This window comes from Hippopotamus amphibius, chromosome 5 (genome assembly GCF_030028045.1).
Source record: "Hippopotamus amphibius kiboko isolate mHipAmp2 chromosome 5, mHipAmp2.hap2, whole genome shotgun sequence".
NCBI lineage: Eukaryota > Metazoa > Chordata > Mammalia > Artiodactyla > Hippopotamidae > Hippopotamus > Hippopotamus amphibius.
This window is the reverse complement of record NC_080190.1, coordinates 48,872,738-48,887,510: the sequence shown is the minus strand read 5'-3', so window position 1 is coordinate 48,887,510 and position 14,773 is coordinate 48,872,738. Positions and strand designations below refer to the sequence as shown.

At 40.0% G+C, this 14,773-nt stretch overlaps 2 protein-coding genes across 2 annotated transcripts; both read left to right on the top strand.

The window, feature by feature from the left end:
- The first annotated feature begins 577 nt into the window (after positions 1-577).
- On the top strand, positions 578-1,564 carry LOC130854575 (olfactory receptor 13A1). Its single transcript, XM_057737544.1, has one exon. The coding sequence runs from the start codon at positions 578-580 to the stop codon at positions 1,562-1,564; it is 987 nt and encodes a 328-aa protein (XP_057593527.1).
- Positions 1,565-9,803: 8,239 nt separating this feature from the next.
- On the top strand, positions 9,804-10,760 carry LOC130854594 (olfactory receptor 6C74-like). The gene has a single exon (XM_057737578.1). The coding sequence runs from the start codon at positions 9,804-9,806 to the stop codon at positions 10,758-10,760; it is 957 nt and encodes a 318-aa protein (XP_057593561.1).
- Positions 10,761-14,773: the final 4,013 nt, after the last annotated feature.

The following is a 14,773-nucleotide window of genomic DNA, read 5'->3' as shown; positions in this document are numbered from 1 at the left end:
TTCATTTATTTTCATAAGCATCAGTAAAACACTTCTAAAGCATCATTCTAATTACACGGCAGTATAATATATCAAAATATCATATACACTCATCTTTAGTAAGAGTATAGGTTTTAAATTTTCACTGTTATACGCGTAGATAATGCTGTGATGACAGCTTGAAGATGCTCTTAACTATTTCCTTAGGATAAATTCCTAGAGGTGAATGTTCTGTCTCAAATGGAATATGAATTTTAAAAGGCCTGCATCTTGGCACTCATGTTAACGTTAGCCAATATCATGCTTTTCTAACTTTGTCAAATCATGGTTGATAAAGAGTGGACCGCTGATTTAACTTGTACTTCTTTGAGGTTGAGTGATGCTTCATGAGTTAAATTGGCCATTTGTACCTACTTTTTATGAATTGAATGTTCATACCCTTTGCTTATTGTCATACTTGTGTGTTTATCCTGATCAAAGAGTCCTAGTACAATACATCTATGTAATAGTGCTTGTGCCTTGATGTCAGGTATTAATGAAACAGGGTAGCAGCCTTCCTTAGGGCACCTCTTGTTTCTCTCTCTAGCCCTGAAATCACATGAAACTGTGGGTGGAGATTCACCTGACAGTTCTAAAAACCCGTTTCAGCCTGAGGACCATGAGTAACCAGACTCTGGCAACAGAGTTTGTCCTGCAGGGCTTTTCAGAGCACCCAGAATACCGTGTGCTCTTATTCAGCTGTTTCCTCTCCCTCTACTCTGTGGCACTCACAGGAAATATCCTCATCATTTTGGCTATCACCTTCAGCCCCGGGCTTCACACCCCCATGTACTTTTTCCTCTTCAACTTGGCTACTATGGACATCATCTGCACCTCTTCCATCATGCCCAAAGCCCTGGAGGGTCTAGTATCAGAGGAGAGCTCCATCTCCTATGGGGGGTGCATGGCCCAGCTTTATTTCCTCACCTGGGCTGCATCCTCTGAGCTGCTCCTCCTCACAGTCATGGCCTATGACCGGTGTGCAGCCATCTGCCACCCCTTGCACTACAGCACCATGATGAGCAAGGCGTTCTGCGGCATGCTGGCGGCAGGTGTATGGGTGCTCTGCGCCTTCAACACTGCCATCCATACTGGGCTGATGCTGCGCTTGAATTTCTGTGGCCCCAATGTCATCACCCATTTCTTCTGTGAGGCCCCTCCTCTGTTACTCCTCTCCTGTAGCTCCACCTTTGTGAACAGCATCATGATTGTCCTGGCCGATGCCTTTTACGGCATATTGAACTTCCTCATGACCATCGTGTCGTATGGCTTCATTATCTCCAGCATCCTAAAGATGCAGACTGTGGAGGGGAAGAAGAAAGCCTTCTCTACCTGCTCTTCCCACCTTATTGTGGTGTGCATGTATTACACTGCTGTCTTCTACGCCTACATAAGCCCTGTCTCCAGCTACAGTGCAGAGAAGAGCAAGCTGGCTGGTGTGCTGTACACCATGTTGAGCCCTACTCTTAATCCCCTCATCTATACTTTGAGAAACAAGGAGGTCAAAGCAGCCCTCAGGAAGCTTTTCCCCTTCTTCAGAAATTAATTTGTGTCTTTTGAAGCTCTTCTTGGAGACTGCAGGTTAAGTGGGAGCTGACTTTTCTGTGAAGGGTCTGATGAGCAAGTTTCTGGACTGGAAAGTAAGTAGATCTGTCTCTTCTGCCCAGAAGAATGGATGAGCTTGGAATTCTGGTGCCCTGAGGCTGGCTGACATGAGGACTGTGGCTGGATGTGAGCCTCCAATATGTGGGATCTCATGGTCTGACCCCAAAGTAAGGTCAGTACTAAGTTGGCAGGGGAACAAAGCTGTCTAGGAGAAGAGTAGACTCCTTGTGTTTTAGACTTACAGCTGTATGGAAATGTTTTCCTGCTTTCTTTTTCTTTTGTTTGTACAATGTTCAAATTGTAAATCCTGAAATCACACCTAGAATTTAGGTGTGTGGGCCTGAAAAGAGTTAGGCAGGATGTGTGGACCTTACAGCGCTTGGAAGATTGCCAGACAAGAATTTCTTAAAGGTGACCACTAGCCCCAAAGAAAGCTTCTACTCCTACTATTTTACCCCAAGTGTTTCTTCTGGAGCCAAATAGACTTCAAAAATAGTTTCTGATTCTAATGAAAACTGTTGTTTCTGTTTTTCCCTTTTCTTCTCAGTAACACTCAAGGTGAAATGTATAGGATCATCACTTTGTTTTAACAGCTTTATTGAGTTATAATTGATATATAAAAACTTCATATATTTAATGCATACAGCTTGATGAGTATGATGTATGCCATCACTACTTTGTTTTGAATGTAGAATTTTAAAACCTGGGCTATGCATTTAGAATAATGCCTGCGATTTCTCACTCTTCCAAATCATGAGTATCTGACCTACCTGATTGACCTGAAGTGGTGACAACTACTATGATTTAGCTCTAAAAGTTACACAGCGTTGCAGGAAGGCAGTGCTATCCTCCCATTGTTTCAGAATACAACTGAGTGGACAAATCCTCCACGTCTAACTGGACTGAAAAATTGATTCTCTTTATTATGACCCAATAAAAATGATAGAAGCAAGTTGTGAGTGTTTAGCTGAATCTTTGAGATTGAAGAAAAACACATGTTGTTTGCTATCGTAGATGGAAGCTGAGAGTACAATTTGATATTAATTTACAAGGGATGTGTTGTCCATGGTTCTTCATCCAGTATTCTCATTGCCATTCATCAGAAGCACAGTGATTTGGGGCATGAAATTAAAGAATTTGATCAACCATAGGTTGACTGCAGCATTGGCACATAGATTGGTAGGGACGAAATCTAATCTCTTCTAATGGAATTCTGACCATGCAAATAATATGTCGAAGCCCTCAGTGGTCTCAGAGACTGTGGAATGAATAAGGCTTTGAAAACTACTGCTAATGAGTCAATATGATCACTAATAGATTTTCAACATGCCGTAAAGAGCATATGTTGTGTTATTCATCTTGGTTTCTTATAATTTTTATCTTTTCTACATTTTGTAATGGGTTAAAAAAGAAAATACTTAGACAAGTATTGAGTGTTTAACAGAGCATTCCTCATTTGACAAAACAGAAATATAATATTTCTGTTTTCTGATTGATTTATATCCTTAGAAAACTGGTAACCCAATTAAGAAGACACTGGTACCCATGCTGGTAAATATAAAAAGGAAAGGCATGAAGAGGGCTGCGTTACGGGGTGTGGTAGAATGGTGCTTGGGATGCACAGAGATGTGCGTAACGTGGAAAGAGCCCTGAACTGGGGGGAAGAAGAAATGGGTTCATATTCAGGCTCTTTCAGAGCACTCAATCCATTTGAACCCTAGTTTCTTTCTAAGTATAATGAGGACAATAAATCAGCCTAGAGATGTGACCAAGACTGAATGAGAGACCTGAAGACAGTGATACCAAGTGCTATGTAGGTTTAAGATGTTGCTATTGGTGAGTGATCACTGAGGACAGGAGCAGCCAAGGAAGCCTGGACGTCACAGCTTCTCACCCCTGCCTGGCTCAGAGTGATGCTTGCAGTGGTTAGCTGGAAAGGGTAAGTGGCAGCTAAGCAGCATGGGACCACACAGAAAGGGGCCGCTGGGACTGCTGTGGATTTGACTGTAAAAATGACCTAGTGAGGAGAAACTATTGGAATGGGTAAATGAGAAACCTTAAAGCCTCAGGCTCCTGAGTGACACCATCCCTACTCAGGAAAGGCCAAGAAAGGGGGTTCCCTAACAGAAATGGATCATCAAACTTTCCTTAGTCCTAGAGTCTCTCCCAGCTCCCAAGCACATCTTCTTTCAGAACCAATTTTTTTTCCTGCTCTTCCAATTCAAACCGACCCATTTTTTTCAGATCACTTCTTCTTTTCCCCCCTGTCTCAGGCTCTATTCATCTTATGCATCTGAGCCCTATCTGAGAAGCTGATGTTTCTCTCTATAGCCCTTTTGGTCCAGGTAGAGCATCCTTCCCTGCTTAGTCCTGCTTGGAGTTTGCCTTCTCAGAACAAATGCATTCTTTTCCTTAAACTGACCTGGCAACTGAGACTTTGTTCTTTTTGTGGGAACTGGCACCAGTGTGCCTCCCTTAGCTGAGACAGAGAAGCAGCTCTTGCTTTCCTGTAATGTTATCTTTTAAAATTAGTCCTTGTAATTTGATGTAGACAGACTCATAATCCCATGTGCATTCAGCACGCAACGCTTCCTATGGCTTCACATTATCAGTTCTTTGAAGAGCCATTGAGAGGAACTGATAGAACTTTCACTTCTCCTATTTCTCTGCTTCTTATCTTTGATAAGCATCGGTCAAGGAAAGCACATCCTTCCTTCTAATGATTCCCCAGTCATGAGCCCTTACCATTTTGGCTTCACTGACTCAAGCAGACCTCCTGCAAATGGAACCAGCACCAGCGCCACACAAAGAAGGTTCTGGCTGGTGGAGATAAGATATGGGCCTGCGGTGTATCCAGCTCCCTCTCTGTGGAGGCTGCTTCATGAACTGCAGTCTCAGCCACATTCCTGTCCTTTGGCTCAAGACAACATGGTAGTTGTATGGTTGTGTTTTAGACTGGCTTTCATTTTTCTTCAGGGTTGGTCAACCTCACACCACTGACAATTGGCTGGATCATTGTTGTAGGGGTGTCTTGTGCATTGTAGGATAATTTAGCAGCATCCTTGGCCTCTACCAACTAGATGCCAGTAAGACAACCCCAGTTTAAGACAACCAAGAACGTCTTCAAACATTGCCAGATCTTCTTGGGAGGTGAGGGGGGAGGGAGCAAAATTGTCCCTGGATGAAAACCACTGAACTAGAGCCAACCAGAGATGGCCTCTCTCACATTTGGAAGCTTCATGGTTGCTGCTATGCCCCTTCTGCCACTATGACAACTGCAACCAGCTAATAGGAGAGTTTCTGTATGTCAGGTCTGGGACTAAGTACTGCGGCAATTTGTCTCTAGTCTTCCAGCAATGCTGTAAGAGGCTAGGTAACACAGCCAAGTCACGCAATGAGTGGGTGGCAGAGATAGGATTTGAAAGGAAGCTCCATGAATTCAGAGCATAAGCTCCTAACCATCAAAGTATATTATAGCCTGTCATGGACTCCAGCTTCTGGTCCATGGTTGTAACAACAAGGGACTTTGCTAATAAGTGGCAAGCCTGCTGAAGCTCCTGCCCAACCCAACCAATGGGCCTGGAAGAGCAATCTTTTTCAAAGTTTTTGAAAAATGTTACACTAGCCTCAGCGGAGGACAGTTAGATTCTACTAACTTTTGTTGGAACTACTGAATTGTTGCAATGCTGTCTGCCACTTAATTAACAGAAACAGCATACCTGAGCCACTTTCCCAAATGTAGATTTCTTAGAGTTCTGACTGGCAGGTGCAGGCATTTGTTCCAGAGAAAGGGCACCTCCATAAGACTGAAGAAGTTGCATCACATTTAATTTCCACTGCATGGAGCAAATTCTTATTTTATTTTATCTTTTAAATTTACCCTAAGAACCCCTCTTCTCTTGGAAAACGGCTTATACAAATCAACATCAAAAAATCAAACAACCTGATTAAAAAATGGGTGGAAGAATTGAATAGACATTTTTCTAAAGAGGAAATGCAGATGGCCAATAGGCACATGAAAAGATACTCAACATCTCTAATCGTCAGGGAAATGCAAATCAAAACCACAATGAGATATCACTTCACGCCTGTTAGAATGGGTATCATCAAAAAGAACACAAATAACAAATGTTGGTGAGGCTGTGGAGAATAGGAAACCTTTGTACATTGTTGGTGGGAATGTACATTAGTGCAGCCACTGTGGAAAACAGCATAGAGGTTTCTCGAAAAACTCAAAACAGAGCTACCATGTGACGCAGCAATTCCACTCCTGGATATATATCCAAAACCCTAATTTGAAAAGACACATGCACCCCAATGTTCACAGCAGCATTATTTACAATAGACAAGATAAGGAAGCACACTAAGTGTCCATCAACAGATGAATGGATAAAGAAGATGTGGTATATATACAATGGAATACTTCTCAGCGATAAAAACAAACAAACAAAATTTTGCCATTTGCAGCAACATGGATGGACTTAGAGGGCATTAAAGTGAAATAAGTCAGACAGAGAAAGACAAATAACGTATGGTACCACTTATATGTTGGATCCATAAAACACAACAAACTAGTGAATATAATCCAAAAAAAAAAAAAAAAGAAGAAGCAGGCTCACAGATATAGAGAACAAACTAGTGGTTACAAGCTTGAGTAAGTGCCCACAATGGTCACTGTCACCCTGCCTGTGTTCCACTCTGGACTGGGTCACTTCTGTGTTCCAAGGTTGAGCCTTTTTCCTAGCCCTGGTCACCAAAAATTCAGTGCATGGAATGAGTGGGGCCAGAGTGTCTCCTCAGCTTGGGCTGGGTCATGTGGTGAGGTATTTGCGGGAAACCCAGGGACCACTAGGGCAGACCTCTCTTCACCCTGCCTGGGTGCAAGCCATTGTACACACATGCCTCATGAGCAGAGTCCAGGCTTCTCTAGCCTTTCTGTCTGTCCCAGTGGTCCTCCAACCAGCCAAGGGGGTTTGTATCCTCCGTGCATAGGACCCCAGGACTGGGATGACCAGGATGTCACTTGACCTGCTCACTTCCCAGTGCACGTACAATCTCCCTTTTCCTCTGAGTGCTCTCCGAGGAGCACAGGTCCCAACCTTCACTTTTCTTCCTTTCCTACCCAATTATGTGTGTATCTTTCTTACAGTCTTGGTTATACGGGAGTCCTTCTGCCAGTTTCCAGGTAGTTTTCATTGAGAATTATTCCACATGCAGATGCATTTTTGATATGTTCATGGGGGGAAGTGAGCTCCATGTCTTCTTACTCCTCCATCTTAATCTCTCCTCTCTAGTTTTCAAACATAGTATATCTCTTTATTATTTAGGTCTTCTTCCTTCTACACTAGCATGTAGTTTTCAGTATATACATTCTACACATGTTTTGTTAGATTCACCCTGAAGCATTACATTTTTACATGAAGTGATTATAAGTGTTATTGTACTTTTAGTTTCTATGTCCACATGTTCATTGCTGGTATACAGAAATGCCCTACTCTGTTTCTCTTCTTTTTTAGACTCCAATGACATAAATGTTAGATCTTTTGTTATAGTTCCACAGGTCCATATGGCTGTATCTAGTTTTTTTCAGTCTATTTTCTTTTTGTTGTTCACACTGGGTAATTTCTATTGTTCTATCAGTTCATTGATTTCCCCGTCTTTCCCTTCCATTGTGCTGTTGAACCCATCCATTGAATTTTTTAAAACTTTAGTTGCTATATTTTTCACTTCCAGTTGGTTCTTCTTTGTGTCTTTTATTTCCTATCTGAAATTTTCTGTTTTTTAAAATTGTTTCAAGCATGTTTATAATTTAGCGTTGAAGCATTTTTATCATGGACACATTAAACTCTTTGTCACATAATTCTAGTGTCTCTGTCATCTTGATATTGATGTTCATTTATTGTCTTTTTTCATTTGAATTGAAATCTTCCTTGTTCTTGGTATGACTAGTTATTATCAGCTGAAACCTGGACATTTTTGGGTATTAGGTTATGAGACCCTAGCTCTTATTCAAACTTTTTTGTTTTATTTGGTGTCTTTGACACTGCTGTGGCAGAGTAAGGGAGAGCTTTACCTTATTACAGCTAGGTATGGGTCCATATTCTCCATTTGAACTTACAACTCCACCTTAGTAACATAATACAATGAGACTTTATAAACACCAGGAGGATTATATGTGGTCTACCATTGAGGGTATTCATGGAGGAAAATTCAGACCTTTGGGAGTCAATATTATTATATTGCATACATAATGAAAGAGTAACTATAATGTGTCTTGTAATTTTATATTTCCAACAACACCTAATTAGCAGCCACCAGGGATCCTGGTGGGGCATTGATCTCTAGAAGGCTTTGTTCTATCTTCCTCTAATGAGGTCAGGTGTGTCTGGGATCTGCCCACTGGTCCTAGTGGATCCTGATTAGAGCCAAGAGACAATCCAGTGCTAAAATATAGATGGGAAAATTCATTTCACTTTTATCTCTGCTCCCAGTGACATGTGCATTTTCCCAAATCTGGAGAGGTGGGGGAGTGGTAATGCATTTTACCTGCCCTGGAATTTGTTTTAGAGTAGTGTGTGTACCAGGGACTGGTTTGAGTTGAGGAGGCTGTAGCATGTTGAAAATGCCCTGTAGCATTTTCCCAGCAAGCAGGGTCTCCTGCAAGGAGGGTATGATGGCTTTTTGAAATTCCCAGAGAACTCACTCCCAGATTACAGTAGAGCATTGAGGGCAGTATGTGCTCTCCTTTCTTTCCCAGGATTTCATCAGGCAAGATTGTCACTATCACTTTGGTTTATCCCAAGTTTGGAAAACTCTGGATTCATATGAAGAAGGATGCTTAGCACACATGATACACATGTTGAACTTTTCTCTGAGACAAATTAGGGTCATCTCAAATACAAGTGTTTCCCTCCCTCCTTCCTCCCCTCCCTCCCCCCTCCCCCTCTCTCCCTCACACTCTCTCTCTCTGTCTTCCTTCCTTCCTTCCTTCCTTCCTTCCTTCCTTCCTTCCTTCCTTCCTCTCTCTCTGTCTCTCTCTCTTTTTTCTTCCTTCTCCCTTCCTTCTGCCTAAAACCAGCATCTTAGTTTGCTGGAAGAGTGAAAGAGCAGGGGACAAGTCTCTTGTTACTGTAAGCTGCATGTGGTTGAGTACACGACCTTAGTGTCATTGGATTATTTTGTCATTTATTTATTTTTAAACTGAAGCAAAGTCTGTTTCTCTTTAAGCTGATCTTACATACTAAAAAAGAGTGGGGGTTTGGAAATATTAGAGGCTAGTTCAGAGATCTGAGATGAACGTTAGTTGAATGAGAAAGACTCACATGAAAGAAATTTATAGATTAAAGAGTGAAAGGTAATAATTTATTTAGGTAGACAACAGGAGAGAGAATGAATCAGAAAAGAATTGCTGGAGTCAAAGCATGCACTCTGTCTTTCTGTCCTCAGCCTAGTGTTCCCAAATATATAGACTGGAAAGATCCATAGACTGACCACTTAGCACCAGGCAAAGGAAAAATTCTCCTCTCTTACTGACTAGTCTCAAGCTCTGTAGGAAAATGACCTTGGTTGACTCTCCAACAATCTGATCAGAATCTGTCTACTACTCTTCTAATCTAACTCACATTAGAAAGCTGCAGTTGGGCTCACAGGAATTTTTCCTACAAGTGATGCTATGACCTCAAATATGGATGTCAAAATCCTAAGGACATCAAGGATATTTTTTTGTGTGGGTTGACAGACTCCATGGCCAAAATTTTTTTTAAGGCTACAATTTCCCTTTTGCAATATTCACCTCCTAGATGCATGGTGTGAGTGATATCTTACCAGGAATATATTGCATGATTAGATATATAACTAAAAGAAGGACTTTTTTCTGCTTGGCAATAGACTATATAGGAAAATGACTAACACTTTTAAAATGATTTTGTGAAAACTTGTAGCCACATGCAGTTCTTATTTGTCCAAGATTTTAGACTGTGTCAACATAATCATAATCAAAGATAGAAATCACTTATTTTTACTTAATAATGGCCATAAGCTATATATAAAATAAAATGTTTAAAATAATAAATAAATCTAGTCACCATGCCTACACTATTTTATATGTTTAATAAAATAAGGTTCTCCATTCTTCAGTCATGACACTCTGCAGAGTAGCTCAAAGAGAGCTTATGGAAGCAATGGAAAAGTCAATCATGGGGGATGCAAGAAACAGAACAGCAGTTCAGGAATTCACCCTTGAGGGGTTTCCTGCTATCCAGCACCTGGGGAAGGTCCTCTTCTTGGTGCACCTGCTGAAGTATCTGGCCTCCATCACAGGAAACATACTCATAATCACCATCACCTGGGCTGACCATCACCTCCATATACCTATGTACTTCTTCCTCAGCAGTTTTTCCTTTATAGAGTGCTGTTTTATAACCACTGTTATTCCTAAATTGCTGGCCATCTTTCTGTCAGGGAAGCAAACAATTTCCTTTGCTGCCTGCTTCAAACAAGCCTTTGCCTTTCTTTTCCTGGGAGCAACTATTTTCTTTCTTATGGCTGTATTATCCTTGGATTGGTACCTGGCCATTTGCAAACCTCTGTATTACCCAACCATCATGAACCCAAGGATGTGTTTCCTCCTGGTCACTGCCTGCTTAGCTTTGGGATTCCTCCTCATGGTGGTTCCAGTTATAATGCTTTCTCAGTTATCCTTCTGTGGCCCTTATGTCATTCCTCACTTCTTATGTGATTTTGCGCCCTTGGCTAATCTCTCTTGTTCTGACACCAGATCTATTGAAATGTTGCTCTTTGACCTTGCTTTGTTTATCCTTTTGACATCCCTTGTTATAACCGTCATTGCATATAGCAACATAGTAATCACAATCACGCATCTCCCATCAGCTAAAGAGCAACAGAAAGCTTTCTCCACCTGCTCATCTCATCTTATTGTCCTCTCTCTGATGTATGGCAGCTGTGTCTTTATATATGTGAAACCAAAGCAAACAAACCAACTGGACTCCAATAGGGAGGCTGCCCTTGTGAACACAGTGGTGACCCCGCTGCTGAACCCTGTCGTCTACACTCTACGGAACAAGCAGGTCCACCAGGCTCTGAGAGATGCTCTGTCCAGGGTGACATTACAGAAATAGAACCGCAGACTCTCAGAGGGGAAATGCACCTTCTCCTTCTAATGCAGTTTCCCTCCTATTTCTGGAATCTCCCATATAGACTTGTTTTTTAAGGTTCTGCTTGTTTATTCTTAGAATAGGGATCAGTTGGTCTTATAAGCCAGTACAATCCGCGATTTGAAAACTTTAATATTCTTCTTTATATTGAGATAAAAAATCTTCCTGGATCTTCTATTCATTAGTTTTAGATCAATAACATTCAACAAATTTTAATGAAGAACCCAATATACATAAATCTCTTTGATGCATGTGGAATCTCAAAGTTGGGAAGATGTGGTTTCAAGTATCTACTTGTGAAGTGCAAGGGAATGTTAAGTAAAATTCACAAGTATTAAGAATGTCAAATTGGTTCAAGGATAGATGTAACATGGTCATTATATTGAGTTTTGAAGGACACATATGTACATAACTGTCATGGTAGTAATAAAATTACTTAAAATGACTCAATAAAATTGTTTTCAATGTTGAATATGTTGTGTATAAGTAGAATATAAATCTTTACAATTCTAGTTCCCACTATGGTGAAAACATATATGTCTCTAGATGAAATGGAAAGTTTCCATTGGTTTTACTGCTTTGCCAGATTGGTTTCAGTACCAAAGACCTGAAGAAGAAGGACCACAGGGAGGGAAACTACAGAAAATTTAAAGGAATTGGGGGTAATCTAATCAGAGGTGGAAAGAAGTCTAATTGTGACTGTAAAGTCTCATCAAATAAATCTATAAACAAGGATCTTCATTTGTGGAATGAGAGGTTTGATACAATAATCTCTGGGTGTCCATTGTTAGTACTAATATGAAATAACACTATTACTGCCTGATATGACACATGAGAAATGCTGTAATATAAATACAGTTTGAGCATGGCAAAGAGAAGATGATAGGATGTTTCAATGAAAGAATTCCAACTGTAATTTAATTATTCAAGATTTTGATAGAAAATGATAGATTTTGGGTTAAAACACTGAGAAAAATCCTGGAGCTGGAAATCGCTTGGCATGGTTGGTTGATAGCCACCATGCTTTGCTCTGACTACATTTTTCTGTGATTGCAGGTGTAATAAAATACCATATTGTGAAGATTTTTGCACACGATTATGTAAGAATTTGAAGAATAGATTTACTCAACTTACAGAACACATTTTTGTCCACTCTATGCATATACAAAGATTCCTATATATTCTGTGTGTAGGCTTCTCTCTTTTTCTCACATTTGGGATGTTCCTTTGGCTTGAGGTATTGTGTTGAGAATGATTTTTCTCAGGACTGCTAGTGAACTGTGTAGTTATCGACAGCAGGATCTCCTCACGTGAGTGCGTGTGGCAGTGGAGGCTGGGGGGAGTTGGGGGCATGCAAGTGCACAGCTGGGAAGGGCTAGCTTAAGGTGAGCCTAGCATGCAGGCTAATGATAGGAGGCAGTGCCAAATTTGGGCCCCCACACAGCTGTTAATACCCCAAACATAGAAAGAACATATATGAATCAATGACAAGAAACCCCACAAATAACCCCAATGAAATAATGAATAAAGGACCTCAGTAGATACTTTTCTAAAGAAGACATACCAATGGCTAACAGGCACATGAAATGATACTCAACATCATTAATCATCATGGAACTGCAAATAAAAACCACACTGAGATATCATCTCACACCTGCTAGGATGTCTATTGTCAAAAAATCAAAGGACGAGAAGTGTTGGTGCGGATGTCGAGAAAAGAGAACCGTTGTACACTTTTGATGGGGATGGAAACTGGTGCAGCCAGTGTGGAAAATAATATGGAGGTTCATTAAAAAATTAAAAATAGAATTACTACATGATCCAAAATCCCACTTCTGAGTATGCGTTCAAGAAATTGAAATCCAGATATTGAAGAGATATCTGCACTCCCAGGTTCCTTGCAACATTATTCATAATAGGCAAGAAATAGAAACAACTTAATTGTCTATCGATGGATGAATGGATAAAAACATGTGGTATATACATCAATAGAATATTACTGGACCTTAAAAAAGAAGGAAATCCTGAAATACATGGCAGCATGGATGGACCTGGAGGACATTTGCTAAGTAAAATAAGCCAGACCCAGAAAGACAAATACTATTCAATACATGATTTTATTTTTTATGGGGAATATAAAATATACAAACTCATAGGACAGAGAGTAGAATAATGGTTAAGAGGGGCTGAAGGGGGCCACGAAGGGGGAGGTGGCAGTCAAAATGTACAAATTTCAGTGCTGCAAGATGAGTAAGTTCTAGAGATCTACTGTACAACATGGGGCTTATTGTTATGATGTTGTATTGTGTAGTTAAAATTTTGATGAGGGCAGATCTTTTTTTTTTTTATAAAGGAAAGGGACAGGTAAACTTAATTTTTTAAAATTAATTAATTAATTTACTGCTGTGTTGGGTCTTCATTGCTGCACATGGGCTTTGTGTAGCTGCGGTGAGCGAGGGCTACTCTTCGTTGTGGTGCGTGGGCTCCTCATTGATGTGGCTTCTCTTGTTGAGGAGCATGGGCTCTAGATGCATGGGCTTCAGTAGTTGTGGCACATGGGCTCAGTAGTTGTAGCTCATGGGCTTAGTTTCTCCAAGGCATTGGGATCTTCCTGGAGCAGGGATCGGACCCATGTCCTCTGCATTGGCAGGCAGATTCTTAACTACTGTGCCACCTAGGAAGTCCCAAGAGGGCAGATCTTATATTAAGTGTTCTTAATCACAAAAGAAAACAAAAATAAAGGGATTGGAAGAAACTTTTGGAGGTGATGTATAGATTTATGGCCTTGATTGTGATGATGGTTTCCTGTGTGCATACTTATATCCAATCTCATCAAGTTGTACACATTAAGTATGCACAGCTTTTTATATGTCAATCATACCTCAATAAGGGGGCTTTAAGAAAGCAAAGTGCACCTTCTTTGAGTCAAACAATATGTCTCAGATGAAAACTGTATTGGATAGAATGAGTAGCATATTCGACATTCCAGACAACAGATTAACAAATTTGAAGATATAATTATAGAAGAAATTAAAAATAACACACACAAAATAATTCATTTAAATGGAAAGGAGCATCAGTGAAGTATGGGACAACTTCAAGCAATCCACCATGCATATAATTAGATTTCTGAAGGAGAAGTGTATATGTGAAAGAGGGATGACAAAAAAGTTTTAAAGAAGTAATGGCCAAAAATTTTCCAAAGTTCATGAAAACAGAACCAAAAATCTCAGCAAAACCCAAGCACTAGAGATATGAAAAAACTACACCAAGGCACATAATAATCAAATTGCTCAAAATCAGTATTAAAGAGAAAAATCTTAAGAACAGCCAGATGAAAAAAGACAGTTGCATACAAGGAACAAAGATAAAGATAACATAGATTTCTCTTTGGAAATAAGTAAATGAGACTACAATGGCACAATACTTTGAAAAAGAAATACTATTAAAGGATTGTGTATAGGAATGCAAGAGATTTCTGCACATTAATTTTGTATCCTGCTACTTTACTAAAAATTCATCAATAGTGCTAGCAGTTTTCTGGTAGAGGCTTTAGGGTTTTCTATGTATAATATCATGTCATCTGCAAAGAGTGACAATTTTACTTCTTCTTTTCCAATTTGGATTCCTTTTATTTCTTTTTCTTCTCTGATTGCTGTGGCTAAAACTTCCAAAACTATCTTGAATAATAATGGTGAAAGTGGACACCCTTGTCTTGTTCCTGATCTTAGAGGGAATTCTTTCAGTTTTTCACCATTTAGAATGATGTTGGCTTTTGGTTTCTCATATATGGCTTTTATTATGTTGAGGTAATTTCCTTCTATGCCCAATTTCCTTCTATGCCATTTTATCATCAATGGATGTTGAACTTTGTCAAAAGCTTTTTCTGCATCTATTGAGATGATCATATGGTTTTTATCCTTCAATTTGTTGATATGAGGTATCACGTTGATTGATTTGCATATATTGAAGAATCC

Bases quoted from the DNA above. Each gene is read 5' to 3' on its own strand.
- LOC130854575 (XM_057737544.1), top strand. From the start codon at position 578: ATGAAACTGTGGGTGGAGATTCACCTGACAGTTCTAAAAACCCGTTTC.
- LOC130854594 (XM_057737578.1), top strand. From the start codon at position 9,804: ATGGAAAAGTCAATCATGGGGGATGCAAGAAACAGAACAGCAGTTCAG.